Source organism: Molothrus aeneus, chromosome 18 (assembly GCF_037042795.1).
Source record: "Molothrus aeneus isolate 106 chromosome 18, BPBGC_Maene_1.0, whole genome shotgun sequence".
In the NCBI taxonomy this organism is placed as follows: Eukaryota; Metazoa; Chordata; class Aves; order Passeriformes; family Icteridae; genus Molothrus; species Molothrus aeneus.
In genome coordinates, this window is record NC_089663.1 from 8573394 (window position 1) to 8588699 (window position 15306).

The 15306-nt window shown below is 45.9% G+C and overlaps 2 protein-coding genes across 5 annotated transcripts in view; both read right to left on the bottom strand.

Annotated features, from left to right (window-relative positions):
- Positions 1–438: 438 nt before the first annotated feature.
- Positions 439–7256, bottom strand: PUS1 (pseudouridine synthase 1). Of its 3 annotated transcripts, none has more exons than XM_066562353.1 (6): positions 7209–7256; positions 6555–6779; positions 5583–5720; positions 5230–5332; positions 4255–4952; positions 439–2207 (listed from the first exon to the last, which is right to left on the bottom strand). In XM_066562353.1, the coding sequence occupies exons 2-6, from the start codon at positions 6768–6770 to the stop codon at positions 2157–2159; spliced, it is 1206 nt and encodes a 401-aa protein (XP_066418450.1). In that variant the 5' UTR covers positions 6771–6779; positions 7209–7256; the 3' UTR covers positions 439–2156. The 3 variants fall into 3 exon arrangements, with proteins under 3 accessions (XP_066418450.1, XP_066418449.1, XP_066418451.1); XM_066562352.1 differs by lacking the exon at positions 7209–7256 and adding an exon at positions 7050–7133; XM_066562354.1 differs by lacking the exon at positions 7209–7256 and adding an exon at positions 7046–7102.
- A 6504-nt stretch (positions 7257–13760) lies between these two features.
- ULK1 (unc-51 like autophagy activating kinase 1) overlaps positions 13761–15306 on the bottom strand; it is a 74394-nt gene continuing 72848 nt past the window's right edge. For both annotated transcript variants that reach the window (XM_066562192.1, XM_066562191.1), the window contains exon 29: positions 13761–15263. In XM_066562192.1, coding sequence (XP_066418289.1) covers positions 15208–15263 — 56 coding nt within the window. In that variant the 3' untranslated portion in view covers positions 13761–15207. The remainder of the gene's footprint in view (positions 15264–15306) is intronic.

The window sequence follows — 15306 nt, forward strand, 5'->3', positions numbered from 1 at the left end:
CACACCCCGCACAGCCCGACCCGCTCTGCGCGCCCCGCACCGCTCCGCACGCCATGTACTACCCCCTACACCCCTGTGACATCCCGCGACTTCCCCCACACCCCCCTCGCACAGCCTGAGCCGCTCCGCACGCCATGTACTACCCCCGTAACATCCCGCACACCCCGCACGGTCTGACCCGCCCCGGGCCCGCCGCACTCTCCCGCAGCGCCCCCTCACGGCCGCCCCTCGCCCCGCCCCGCCCCGCGCGGCGATACCATTCGCCTCCCACCGCGGGGGGAGCCAGGCGTTCCCACCCGCACAGAGGGGGAGCCACGAGCTTTAAGTATTTATTATTATTATTATTATTATTATTATTATTATTATTATTATTATTATTATTGTTATTCACGATTTTCTCTCTCTCCAAATAAATTTTCTCTTTGATTTCAACTGTGGTACATGTCACAGCTTTGGGGCTTTTATTTTAAGTAGATAAAGGTAATTTTATTTTTTTTTCAGATTGAAAGGTATGGAGAAACGGAGCTTTGAATGGAGGATAATGCACAGTAGGTCAATAGTATGGACCAGCAAGGGATGTAATGAAAATCCAGGCAGAAACCTTCTCCAGGGCACTTCTACACACTTGCTCTTATAAAATCAAGCAAGGTCTTAATGATAAAATAAAAAAGCTCTAAAGAAAACCCAGATAAAATGAACGTGGGAATCCTTTTTTAAAGGATAGCTGTGCCCCCAAAAAGTCCCCCAAAGTTCCTACCCACTCAAAAAAACCCCTGCAAAACCAAAAGAATAATTCCAGAAGGAACCATAAAATTAAAGGCTTTGGGAAAACACCACTAAATGTGGGAACAAAGAGTTGACTCCTCTTTTTCAGTAAGTCCCATATTACAAAGCAAATCTCCACAGAGACTTGGCAAGAGAAATGTATCAAGTACTTGTACCAATATCCAAATTCTTGGAGTCTTGTTCCAATCCTTCAATGGTGTTCTGCAGGGTGGTAAGGCAGGAGAGTGTCATTTCTTCTGCCACCTCCACAGAGTTGGAAACAAGAACCAGATGTTAAACCACTGATGGGAAAAAGGAGCACGAACTCCAGAGTAGGCAATTCCTGAAAACACAGAAAACTGAAATTGATTCCCAGAGGATGGCAGTGCTCAGACATGTGCCTCCCATATCACTGCAGACATTCCCTGTTCTGAGGAGCTTGATGGGATTGAAGAGTTCACAAACCCAGGCCTGATTAAAGCCCAGAGAATTCAGCACCATATTTCTTTCCCACATGCAAAGTCAATTCAACTCTGGATCCTGCAGATGGTTCAAGAGGATTTTGGGGTTACACCTCAGCCAGCAAAGGGCCAACCACACCTGGGGCTGTGGATTTATATCCTTGAACCTGCCCAAGCAGAACCATTTCTTTTAGACCTACAAAGCTCTAGAAAACACAGAAATTTGTTTCAAAACGAAAAGAGTTCATAGCAGTCAGCATGATGAGTTTCTAACCCATAGTTTCTAAATCACAGAGTATTCTGAGTTGGAAGGGACCCACAAGGATCAGCAAGTCCAACTCTTAAGTGAATGGCCCATAAAGGGATTGAATCCACAACCCTGGCATTTTTAGGACCACATTGTAACTGAGTTAATCTCAGGGTCATGCATGTTATTCCATAGGAAAACCATGGATGACATGAAAAATAAAAGCTTAGAGATTCAGTTTAAGAAAAGGTAAATTATTTTTTAAAAAGCAAAAGCTCATGAAGTCGTAACTTCACAGTAAAAAAGAGTATATTAAAATGATTTGCCCCATCTTTACGTAGAGATTATACATATTTAAAATACTATTTTCCAGGTAAACATAATAAAAACATTATTGAAATAGCAATTAAGATATCCTGCATTTCAAGATTATTTTTAGAAAGTTGCTTTCCCAGTACACTGTTTTCAAGTATATCAGTCAGGTGAATCAGTCAGTGGTATAAAAAGCTTCTGGTTTTTCTGCTGCATTGTCTTCCCCACCCAGTTTCTCCTGGGCATCCAGTTCTCATTCAGCAAGCACACCAACTCTTGTTTCACTGGATTCTTGGATTTGGAAAGGGCACTTCTTTGTAGACAAAGGGAACTGCAAGCAGCAAGGGCCCCAGGTGCAGCCAGCTGCTGGCTCAGTCAGAGTCATCACCACAACCATCGCTGCCTTCGGCATCGCTGCTCTTCTGCAAAGCAAAACACAAAATGCTTTGTCAGTGCTGCATTCACACCCACACACTGACCTGAGTCACAGATACTGATTCAAACTTCTCCACAAGTGTAAGAAAATAGCCCTGGGTCTCAACTTGATACTGTAATAAACACCTCTGGTGGTAAAGATGCTTCTTGGAACAAAAAACATACTTGGGATTACAATTACCAGAGAGGAAATGTCTTCTTTTTACAACATTTACAACTCCTTAATTACAACCTGCAGTATGTGGGAAACTTAAAAGTGGGGTAGTAACATTAAATACTGATATTTAAAATAAATGCAGGTGAGACAAGTTAAGTGCTTTTTTATGCAAGTCCCTCAACAGCTAAGCTTGTTCCATTGTCTAAAGGCAGATTTGAGAATTTTGTCTGCTGCAGAGAATTTATGTCCAACCTGTATTGCAAATAAGCCAGGGCTCACTAATACTTGTTTAAAAGTGAAGTCAGTTACACAAAGTAGTACTAAGGAAAAACTACAAATGTTAGAAACTTACAAGGAGACTGAAGTCAGAGTTCTTCTCTGGGAGCCACTCCTTCAGGAGTAAGGCAATATGGTGAAGGACCCCCCAGTTAATTTGGGGGGTTCATGTATTTTTTGAAGCAAGTACTTTAGCTGATATGACTGATATCAAAGCATTTTTATAAAGAGAAGCTAGCATAGTATACATCTGTTCTATCTATCTATCTACAGCATATATCTGGCTGTAGTTATCATTTTTCCCCCTCACCACCACTTGCTGAAAACAGCGAATCCCACAAATTTAACACTGGCCATTTAATATCCTACTACAAAACAAATTCCAAGTCACTCACACAGCTGACTTCATACCAGCAAGCACAGCTCACTGAAGTGCAAACAGCCTGCAAAGTCTCAGCAGAGTCTGTCATATCATGCCTTATTTATCCTTCCCAGACAGCTTGTGCTAACTGTGATGCCAAACCCCAACTTGGTTGGGTCTATCAGCAGGGAGCAGAGCTTGCCTCCTTCCAGGAATATGGCAGGGATTGGGGACCTGGCAGCACCAGGTGTTGCCAACACCACCAGGTAAAGGACTCTGAGCCACATGGTCTCTTTGGGTCCCATTTAAACAAACCAAAGTGGCTTTTTCCATGCCCTTCTGTCATAAAACAGCCCTCTCATGTATCCAGAGTTCAGAAAAAAATTACCACAGGTACAAAAATAACCCTGAGAAACTCATGGTGTCTTGCCTGTGCTATTCAACAAGGCTGTAAGTTTTATATCATGCATAAAATGGCAGAGACATAATTTTTCTCCATGTCTCCATCTCCAACATTCTCCATTTGCTACACAAAATAAAGCTAATTTTAAGCATTCTGTTAAATGAAAAAAGGCCATTATTTTCTTCTGAGTTGCACTACACAGAAGTTTTTGCCCTGCCCATCATTCATCCTTCAAGGACTTGCCAGCCTTTAACAGAAATTTCCTTTTTGGCAAAAATGTATTCTCACAGCTTACAGGAGTTCCTGTTGGCACAAATCCAATTCCACAACATCCCAGTTACTCAGAATTTGTTCTGATGGCCTATTTTGAGCTCATGGCAGATTAATTTAAAAGGGTTGGTCCTAAATTTCCCTGATCCCAAACCTTATCTGGTAACAAAATGAGAATTAGCCCAAAATCAGAAAATACAAAAAGCCAGCAGGTATTTAAAGCAGAATTGTCAACCTGAAACCTAGACTCCCAAACACTTTCACAACAGCAAAGGCTGGCAATGTGTCCATAATTTCTGTTGCCAGTTTATGATTATGCAAATTGCTTGTGCTTAAAGCTTTCCTTCCTCCCTCCTCAACTACTCCCTGTAAAGCCCTGCAAAAACAATGCTCTGTACAGTTCATTCCACTACCATCAAGTGCACAAGACAGAAAAGATTATACACATTTCATACTCCACATGACTGTCATTTCCACAGCATTTCATGGAAAAGAAAAATGGTACAAAGGGAAAAGATGCTTCAACTTGACAGCTGCCATTTGTAAAATAATGGTTTCAATCATTACCTTTGGATTTTTGTTGTTAGTTTGCACCTCAACAGCAGAGGAGTTGAAGTCATGAATGGGGAGGGTTTTTAGCCAGCTTGCCATGGATTTCTCCTCCCTTTCTGTGTTGATAATGGTAGGATAGATGTACTGCTCCTTGAAAACAGCAATCTTCTCCTCCTCCTCTGTCCACTCCAGTGGCTCATGCAGCCCATCATTCCCAAAACGCCTGTTGTATTTTTCAAAGTGCACTTTCTCCAAAACCAGCCCAAGTCCTGGGGCTTTGGGGACATCAACCTTCTCCTCTCCCCAGCTGCGCTCCATGATGGACTCAGCAGCATAACCCTTCACAATTGCTATCACCAGCCCAATCATCTTCCTGATCTGGTGCATCATGAAACTCTGACCTTTCACTTGGATCACTGCAAATTCCATGTTTTCCCTGACAAAGGGCTCTCCACAGTACATCTCCATGATGTACCTCTTGGCACTGGGGTCCCTGGGGCCCTTCTGTGATGTGAAGTTGTGGAAGTTGTGTGTCCCTTTGTAGCAGGCCAGCAGCTGATTGACCCTTTCAAGGGTCTCTCTGTCCAGCCTATAAAGCTCCTCCTGCACTTCATGGTCCTTATGGGCAAAGGCAAACGTGGGCAGCATGTAAGAGTAGGTTCTGGCATCACATTTGTTCTTGGAGTTGAATCCCCCAGTGACTCTCTTCAGGCCTGCATTTAAAAGTGACATTAGGCTTTTGAATCAGGAGGTTACAGATTGATTGTGATCTCACTCCTACCAACAAGAATATTTTTTAAGCAAAATATAAACAAAAAGTAGATTTGTTCAAAAGAACCCAAATTTCAAGCGAATAGAAGCATGTTAAAACTAAAACCCTTATAAGTAAAATTATAGAGACCTTCTGCAGGAGAAAGCTTTTCTTGAAAACATTTTCTCTGCTCGAGCTTTTCTTGAAAACATTTTCTCTGCCCATTTCAGTGTTCTTACCCAGAATTCTGATGTGAGAAGGAAGATGATTATTGATCTTTTCTAAAATGTCATCTATTAGCCTGACCTTCAGTGACACAATCTGTCCAGCTGCAGACACACCCTGTAAAAACCAAAAACCGCAAAACTCCACATAATTATGTACTTTGGAAGCTCTAACACTTGCAGAATTGAAACAACTGAATAACAAGTTCATTTGCTTGTACTTTAATTTAATAGAGGACAAAAGGAGAAGTTTCAAGGAACATTCACTTGCTGCTGGATCTCCTGTGGACAATGCTTTAGCAGTCCATCCCAGCAGCAGAGCTGTGTAAAGCCCAGAGCTCGGGAGAGCACAGCCCTGCCCAACCTACCTTATCTGTCCGAGCACAGCGCTGGAAAGACATCTTCTTCATGTCCTCCCCGTGGTTCTCTGGGATGCATCCTGACTGAACAAGGGCACAGACTAGGTCATCTTCTATTGTCTTGAACTGTGAAGATCCCACGTTTCTCTAAGAGGCCATATGTAGTAAAAATAAGAAATAGAATAACGGGATTAACGAAGATCGGGATTTTGTTAAACAAACATTGCTGTGAAATTTCTTTAAAAGTCTCCCCTTTGCAGCCTTAAGAGCCATTCTCTAATAAACCTAACTGTATTTTACCAGTGTTAATAAAACATCATTCTGATTTAGCTGTTACTGTTACAAATACGGGCTCATTTCTAATTTCACTGTGCAACACTCCTGGAGGTTCTTGGTGATTCCTTCAAATGCATGAAACAGCACCAATACTGCCCCAGTGCCTGCAAGTCAACAGCTGCTGCTCCAAACAAGCCTCTGCAAATTTTTCTTCCAGAAATTAAATTGGGTTCTTTTGCTCAGTTCACCTGATGTGCCTGTAAGCATGATGTTTACTGCTGGTGAAAAAGCCTCCTTTGTTGTGTAAGCATGAAAGGCTCCCTTCCCTGTCTGTGTGCAAGATTGTCAATTATTCCCTGGAGCTTCTGAAGCATTCTTCAAGTGTATGGAGCTTGCAGTACATGGAGAGGAGCAGCAGATGGAGCAGGATCACCCTCTCACTGCCAGCTCTGTGCCTCAGACCACCCTGCAAAGGCACGTCTGATGCTATGACAAAGCACTGTCCTTACAATCATCAGAGATGCATCACTGACCTTTTAAAATTAAGTTATTACCAAGCCATTTGAAGCCATTCACACACTCTTCCTGCCCTGGTTTTTCACACTGCAAATGCTCAACTGTTTCCCTACCCGCGCACCCTGACTAAACCTAACAGACTCCAAAACAAAAAATAAGCTGGAGATGCTGCTTTGCCAAACAACATACTTGCATGCCATGGTAGCCTTTCCCTGAATATGCCATCAACAGCACAATCTTCCTTTTGGGTAACTTCTTATTCTGATCCTCTGCATCTTCTTCATCTGCGTCACTCTTCAACTTTTTGTTCAGATGCCCGTTTTCTTCCAGCCTTTGAACCACCTCGCTGCTGCTGTTGAGTCTCTTTGTCTGGCTGGCAACCGCTGCTATCAAATCCTCAGCCATTGTAAGAACCTGCAGGGGAAACAACCGCAGATGGGACGAGCATGAACGGCACGAAACTCGGGCAGAAAGCGACAGCACACGAACAAGTCTGAGGCAGGAAGGGCGAGCACCCCTGTTCCCCCCTGGGCCGTGACACCATTCCCTGGAGGAGGCAGGCAGGGCCTGCGCTGCCCGGACACCGGGCGGGCCGGCTGGGAAGGCCGGCAGGGCAAGCGGCGATGGCCCCGCCCGGCCTGACCCGGCCCCGGAGCGGGCAGGGCAGGGCCCGGCAGTACCCACGCTGCGCTGCCGCGGCCCGGCGCACGCCGCGCTCCCCGGGACGGAGAAGCCGCAGCTCACAACCCGGAGCCCCCACCGCAGCATGGCCCCCGGAGCCGCCGGGCGGGAGAGGCCGCGCCCGCCGCCCTCAGCCCCGCGCCCGCCGCCGCCGCCACTTACGCGGGCGCTGCGCAGCGACGGCGCCGCGCGGGGCGCGCACGTGCGCGGTACGGCGAGCGCGCGGGGACACGGCGGGGCGGGCTGAGGGCAGCGGGGCGGGCTGAGGGAGGCGCCGTGAGGGCAGCGGGGCGGGCTGAGGGAAGCGGCGTCCGTACAGCAAACCGAGCCCTTCCCGGAGCTCCCTCTCAGTGGGAAAACGGATGGCGTGTAAAGCCAACTCTGCTCCAGGATTCCCAGCCTGAGAGCCCGCCGTGCTCCAGTGCTGGCGGTAACCAGGGTCCGGGCATTGCCCTGCTCAACCCCACCTCCTGCACACGGGTTCCAGCATACCCCAAAATTGTCATATTGTTAAATAAATAAAAAGCAGGGGGAAAGGCAAACTGACATTCCGGCGGTACCTGGTGGCTGTGTAAGCAAAGCAGCCCATTTTTCCTTTTCCATGGGAAACTGGCGCTGACAGCGCTGCAGTCCCGGCGAGGTGAGGACAAGGGGAGGAGAAGAGATCACAAGGCACACAGGTCTGCGGTAACAGCTCACGGTTCCCTTCCCAGAGCGATGTCACATTGGTGACATCCCCCTTTCCACACACCTTCTCTGTGTGTCGGTGTCAAGCATGGGCACTCTGGCTCCACTTCCCCTCAGGTTTTCCTCCAGGCAGCTTGCTCAGGCAATCCTTGTGCTCATGTTTCGTGCAGCAAGTTTTATCCGCAGTGATGCACTTCATGGGGGAGCTGAGCTCAACAGGAACCCTTACCAGGCCACAGCATGGCCCTCCCAAAAAGCCAATTGCACCTGAAAGAGTTTTTGCTCAAGTGCTCTGTAGCTTGGTGCTACCCATGGGTTCCCTGGCACATTGTAATGTTATTGTAGGAGAGCTCCATTTATCCATTCAGATGGAACATGGAAAGCTTGACACTTCCAAGCAGGCCAGATTATCACAGGCCTGTTATTTCAGCTAATAAGGGGAAGAAATGCAGCACGTCCTTTTCCGAACTGACACTTCTGAGTTATTTCAGGAATGCGATGCAGCAAAGGGAAGATTTATCACAGGGTCCCAGTTGCACTTTGCTTAGAGAAGTGAGAAAAGATGGCCTGTCACAGTGCAGTGCTGCTGCCAAGGGAAACAGGAATACAAATTTCTCTATCACTTCAATCAGGGCGTCTGAATCTCTTTTTGCCTCATTTCCTTAGGAAGTGGATCTTATGCAATTGTCTGTCCACCACATCCCTTCCTCCTCCTTCCCTACCCTGATTTCTGAGTTTGGCTCATTTCAGTAAATGTGAGAGAGGGAAGAAGGAGCCAGTCAATATGGAAAACGGTGATGGGATAGGAGAAAGACTTGCATGGATATCCCATGAAGGAAAAAGCTTTCTATCCCAGCTCCTTACCCTTCTAAGACCAGCGAAGAAGCTTCAAAACAGGCAGCACAAGCTGTGCCCTTGACCTCTCACAGCACGCACTACCTCTTCCTTTTTCTAACTTATCTATTTTATCTTGAAACACCCATGTATAATTTATACATGGGTGTTTCAAGATAAAATAGATATTTAATACAATATTTTATCTTGCTACCAAAGGCAAGGGGAAATTGACTCGCCAGAGCTGGGAGAGTCAGAGCCTCAGGAGGTCCCGAGTTCTCTCGGCACTGAAATCAGCATTGTCAGAGCTCTCCAGGTGCCAACCACTTGGGGCCTCACAGACACCTGAGCTCTGTCGAGCGGGCAGCAGAATGGCAGCAGAATGGCTGCAGAATGGCTGCAGAACGGGGTTTTAGCCTGCTTTTTGAGGCACTTCATTCCATTCTCCCAACCTCGTCAGCGCTGCTCCTCGCCCCACATTGCACAGGGAGCCGCCTGCAGATGGGGCTCTGGCAACGCGCGCCGCCACCTCCCCGTGTCCCGTGTCCTGGGGACAGCCGCAGCCCTGGCCACACAGGGTCCCCTGCCAGGCAGCCACCGCTGGCACTGCTCCCACTCCTCCCAGCCCGGGGACACTGCGGGCTGTCCCCTCCGGCTGGCAGAGCAGAGCCCATGGCCCCACTGCAGCTGGCTGTCCCCTCCCTGAGCAGCCTGTTCTTCTCCGCTGTGGCAATGGCACCCAGCAACTTTCTCATCTTCCTAATACCTGCTTTGAAAAAGGAGTATTTATTTCAAGAGGATTTGATTTCAATCCACAGAGAAATAAATTTTCTTTTAAATCAATTTAAAAGGCTCCAAGGAAACCTTGTGTTATGGAAGATGCTTCCTTCCAATTGTTTTCTCTTAAAGGGAAGGAAAAAGCTGCTAAACTGATGTTGATTTTAAGGGCTTTGCTACACAGCACTAGAAGTTCAGGAGATACCAAATGTTGTAGTTAAAAGCCATTTACATCCATGTTGGGAACTGGTGACATGCTGAACTCAAAGAGCATGTCTTATTCTGCTCCTCCCCAGCAGTTTTATATTGGGCATTAGCTGGAAACATGAGGAAAAATTATGCACATTTGGGAACTCGGTTACTCTCTGTCCATGGTAAGAGGAAACCTGTGTTTGACATATGCTTCAGCCCCTTCTTAGAAATACACTATTTAACATGTTTTGTAAAAGCATTCAAATCCCCTGCCAGGTTTCATCTCCCAGGAGAGGGGGTGGTTCTGACTCTATTGTCCCTAAAAAGGCTGTTTTTAGAAAGATATGTCCCAGGGAAGTTTACATCTCTGCACTACGTGCCATTCCTCACCCAGGGAATGGCACCCATGCTTAGTGCTACATTTATGGAAATAAATCTAAATAAATCCAACTGCTAGCATTTCTCTGGAGAGCATGAGGTCCTGCCCTGCAGAGCTATGCCAGGGTATTGTCTCCCTGCACAGAACCCTTCCCCTCCTGGAGTGTAAGGTGACCAGGCACAGGGGGCCACTTCAGAGAAGCCAACATCAAGTTAAACACCAGAGAGCTCGAACATGCTGTGAAGGAGTTAACTCCTGGTGAAATAAAGCTTTAAAAGAGCTGGAAGCAGAATAATTGATCTTTGTATGGCCTAGGTTCAACACCCACCCACCCGTTTCTGCTTCCTTGATGTCACTGTCACCTCTGATCTTTCAGAGTTGAATGAGTGTGTTTCTGCTGACGTACTTACCAACAACTAAATATAAAATACAGGAACAAAGCCAAATGCCCTGGAAGAATTGCTCGGGTTTGTTTTCTCCTAGAATCAACAGCAGCATGATGTCACAATCAACATCCAGAAAGTTGTGCAATTTCCACTGGTGCTTTTGAACTGTCCAGGTCCCATGGTTCAGTGCTTTTAGAAGAGAGTGTGTATTTCTGTTGTTGAAGTTTTCCCAGCTAGCACTTTCCCCCTCTGCTCTGCTGCCTGTGAAAGAGTCCAATGGATTCAGCAGAGAGTTCTCTACACAGCCATGTGACACACAGTGGTCCATCTTTCATTTGGCTACAGTGTTTTCACCTTTGAAATTCTTAATGGGCAGCTTCAAAAGAAACCCCCCTCCCTTACCCTCAGCATCAGAAACTTTTTCATGTATGTATTATGTACTACTATCCCATGCTGCAGGGAACAAACATACACAAGGAATTTTCTACAAAAGGGAAAAAATGTTTAAAAAAACCCCAAAAAACCCTCCACAAATCCTCAAAACACAAAGACCCAAGTGTGCTGAGCAGAAAAAAGAAACAGCAGCATTTGTGATTACTCAGCTCTGAGCAGCTTTCCAAGGGCTGCCGTGGGGTCTTGCCCAGGTTGTGCCAGTATTTTTCAGCACACAGAAGTGCAGTTTCTCAGAGTTGTCCCCAGCACTGATGGTGCTGCAGCTCTGCAGGGAGAAAGGATCGACTGTCCCTGCATGTGAGCCAGCATCAACAAGAGCCCAGCGTTTCTAGGCAGGGCCGTTCTCACAGAGCAATTCCCTGGGGTGGGAAAGGCAGGGGCCAGAAACAGAGGTTATAAACAGGACAGAGCAAGAAAAAAAACAATTCCAGCTCATGGTAAATGATGATTTTGAAATAGGATTTTTTCTTACAAAACCACGACACTGTGGGCTGATGCTGCATCACTCAGGCCTGCTAGGCAGGACTTTCCCCAGTGATGCTCATGGGCAACAAAAACACATGGAGTTCAGCAAGTGGAGTTTTGGGAAATGTTTGGTGGAATGATGGCATTTGGCCTCTGAAAGTTTACAGCTGTGTGGCTGAAATTTCTGTGGCAAGAATGGAAGGACTGGACTAATTAATTCAGCACCTCTCCCACATTCCAGATGCAGGGCTTAGCTTTTCCTCCAAGAGTATTCCAGTCCAGACAGAATGGGCACCTGTCCTGCACTGAAGTCAGGACCAACACTCAGCATCTCACTGTCCCTTTTGCCATGTTCAGTGACCTTTGGCAAAGCTATGTGGGCAAGAGAATTCTAAGCCATGTGCCTGCTCTGTTCAAAAACCAAATTGCAATGCATACAAACACAGCAGGAAAATATTTAATGAGAATTAAAATACTCAAATGTTATCATGATATCACACTTCAAGTCTTTTTTTTGTTCAGCAACAAGGTTACAGATTCTGACAGTATAATCCTACAAATACTGAAATATGGATGGAATTTAAGCATCCAATTGGCTGGGAAAGGTTGGGGCTCTGCTATCAACTTGTGACAGTTCCTAACCACCACTGCAGGAGGAGAGGAGAGGTAATATGGACAGAAAACCATAAAAACCAGGAACTGCAGCTCCCACCCAGCAACTGGCTTCAGCTTGCCCAAATTCATAGGCTTCAAGTGAATTCAAGGAAAGGTGGCTTTTCTGCCCCAAGCTTCACCTGCTGTGATAAGGGGGCAGAAAACAGCCCTTTTTTACCCAAAAGGTGAGGCAGGTAGAACCACACACATTATAAAGGCCTTGCTCAGATGCCACATGAACAGGGATCATAAAGGACTGAAAACAGGCCACTAACAATTTCAAATCAATTTTATTGTCTTAAATTGGTGTTGTACAATTTAAAGCAAAAAAAAAAAAAGTCACACAAAACACAAATAAAAAATGTTGACAAAGTATCAAGCATTACCTTATAAAGAACATCATCATATGCTCTCACAAACCTGAAGGTACGTGTAATCAGACTGAGGTTTCTTGAAATCTATTAAAGACGCCTGACACAAACGCTGCAACAGCAACAAAGCCATGACAATAGCAGGTGGACTACACTAGCAACTTCAGCAATGGTTGGGGGTTGGTTTTTGGGGTGCTTTCTTTTTTTTTTTTCTTCTTTTTTTGCATACCTTATTGTCTACAAAGCAATAAATATTTTTCACCAAAAAAGTTGGTTTCACGCTACATGCAGTTAGATAAAAAAGAAAGTCACCAAAGTGATGGCAAAATAAATCACTTTTCTTTTTTTTTTTCCTCCCCTGCTTTTGGGGTTATTTTGTGTGAATTTTTTGTTGGTTTTTTGTTGTTTTTTTTTTTTCTTTTTTTTTTAATTCAAGCACAGTGGCTAAGTTTCAAGTATTGAGAGAAAAAAACATATATATACACGTTTGTGTGTGTATCTCTACCCATGCACACACATACACACACACACACAGCCTTGCATGTATATACACAAACACATACATATATATCAGTTGTAGGTCTGTAAACCACAATTTTTAATTTTTTTTGGAGCAATATATACTTGTATACATTGAATGTGGACGATTTTGATACATTCAAGTAATGAAGTACAGCTGGAAGGTTAGTGCTGAGCTTGCCACACACACGGCTCACTGGGGCAGCAGATGTGGGGCTGGGCTGGGCCTCTCTGGGGGCTGTGCCCGAGGTCTGGGGTGCAGGGCTTGGTATTGCAGAGTCAGTCCTGGCTTGGTGCTTCCGTGCTGCAGCGTAGCCCTTTGCACAGCTGGCCAAAGCCTTTCTGCAGCAGTCTGGGTCTCCTCGGCATTGCTGTCCACAACAGGCTGGGGGGGTTGGTTGTTTTTGTCTTCTTTTTTTTTGTTTTCTCCTTTTTTTCCCAGGCACAAGCACAAATGGCCACAGAAGCAGCAAACTGTGAGCCAAATAGTGAAGCATTTGTGAAAGCTACACTTAAAGCTTCCCTGGTTGGGGCAATTGGAAATATTTTTAAATTTCTTTATTGGCACTTCTGCTCTGTGAACAGAAACACCCATGTTGCCAAATGCAGTGCCAGCTCCAAAGCCCATGAAGTTGCTCCTGAAACTCTTGCAAAGTATCACACTGAACGTGCCAATCTTGAGAGGAAAAAAAAGCAATGAGGACTTAACCACCATGTGCAAAATATTTTTAGATCCCCAAAAACTAAGCCTGAGGTTTCGAGTTGCTTTCAAAGATGCTTTTCTGCCCAGCTCTACCACAACACTGCCACGACTCTGGAACTCACACTCATCTCTCACAGACAGATGGAAGGCAGGCAGCTCCCCTCTCACACACATGCTCACAGCACCCCAAGCCTCACCCAGAGCTCCAGCCACTCGCACCCGCAGTCGCATTTGGCTACAAAGTCTCCTTGAAAGAAATGCTGAACATAAAACTGAACGGGATTCCTTTATAAAAAAAAAAAAAACAACAAACCAAAAACCCAACAAACAAAAACAAAGCAGCAAGTAACACTTCTTTAAAAATGCGTTTCCAAGTGTGTGGGATCCTAACGCCTGTTCTTCAGCTCTTAAAAAGCATGGAGCTTTGTAATGACTGTCCTTAAAAGAACATTTAAATAAAAAACAAATCTTGGTACTGCCAGACTGCAAGTCAGCTTTTCCTGGTGTGGAGGAGGAACAGCACAGACTCTGCAGTGCTCTTTGCCTCACACTCACGAGATACAGTACAGTTAAATACGTACAGTTACACACAAACCATATCAATATCAATATATATTCACTCTTAGGAATACATATTAATATACGCACACACGTAGTGCAATAAAACAACCAGGAAGCAAGGAAAGGAATAAAAAGAACAGCATTCCTAACAGTCGTGATGTTCCTGGGTTGTTGTGTGATGCAAAGTCAACTTCTCAAAGTTCCCATAGTGTGTAAAGTGCTCCTTTGATTCACAAAGCTAGTGTTTTCAGTTTGGGGGGCTCCAGGGAAGGGGTTATTGAGCCAACAGCTGAAAGCAGGACAGTGCTAGTGCTTCCTCAGGTAGGAACGTGCTGACAGGAGAGCTCAACAGCCACAAGTCTTTCACATTGATCCCTCTGAGCCGGGGACCAAGGGAGGAACAGATTCATTTTGGCTTCTTACAAACACAGGAGCATGACCCTTTCTGTTGCCCTCCTGTTTCCTGCACAGCCCCTTTCCCTGTGTTCTTTGCCCATCCAGGCAGGCAGACAGGGAGCCCACACAGCAGCCATGAGATTTCCAAGCTTCCCAGCAGCCACACGTCCTCTGCCTCACTCAGCGAGTCTGTTGAGGTGGGAGCTACTTCATAACGCCAACTCCCTCCTCTCCAAGCACTCCAACGCATAAACAGAAGGAGAAAGGACAAAGGAGAGAATGGAGGGGAGCCACCAGTTGCCAGGGAGCTTGAAGATGCCTGGCTCTCAGCTGGGAAGGGGAAAGTACACAGACTGGCCTTTATGTCTGAATGACACACTCGGACATCAACTGAAGCCAGCAGTTTCAGCACATCCATTGCCTGCAATGGACACAGCACTGGAATACCCTGTTCTTAAGCAAGAGGGATAGGCAGCAGTCTTATCCTTCAAAGTGCTGGGAAGAAGCAGACTTCTATCCTTCACTCCCTCTGACAACGAGGGAGACCTTTCCACATCAGCTATGTCTTCACCCAGGCCTTTGGGCAGGGAAATATTTGTGCTTGCTGCAGTCACACGTCCCCACAAAGGAATCTGAGTCTGTGGAACAACTTCCCAAAACCAGAACAGTGAGCAGTCCATCCTCCAGGTGTCCTACTGCCAGAGTGGTTTCCCACCACAGCACAGGCTGTAGGGGACAAAGCAATCAGCTGGGGTGAGTTGTGTGAAGGACAACACCACTGGAGTCAGGCACAGAACCCCGAGAGCAGAGCTGACAGCCTGCGCTCGATGCACAGCTTACCTGGGGAAAGAAACAGCACAAGCAATCAGCTCATTTTCCTGCC

Coding starts and splice junctions, on each gene's coding strand:
- PUS1 (XM_066562352.1), bottom strand. CDS start 7,133: ATGCTGCGGTGGGGGCTCCGGGTTGTGAGCTGCGGCTTCTCCGTCCCG. Junction 6,780..7,049: donor CCGGGCCGCGGCAGCGCAGC/GTGGGTACTGCC, acceptor TTTCCCCTGCAG/GTTCTTACAATGGCTGAGGA. Junction 5,333..5,582: donor GCTGTGCTCGGACAGATAAG/GTAGGTTGGGCA, acceptor TGGTTTTTACAG/GGTGTGTCTGCAGCTGGACA.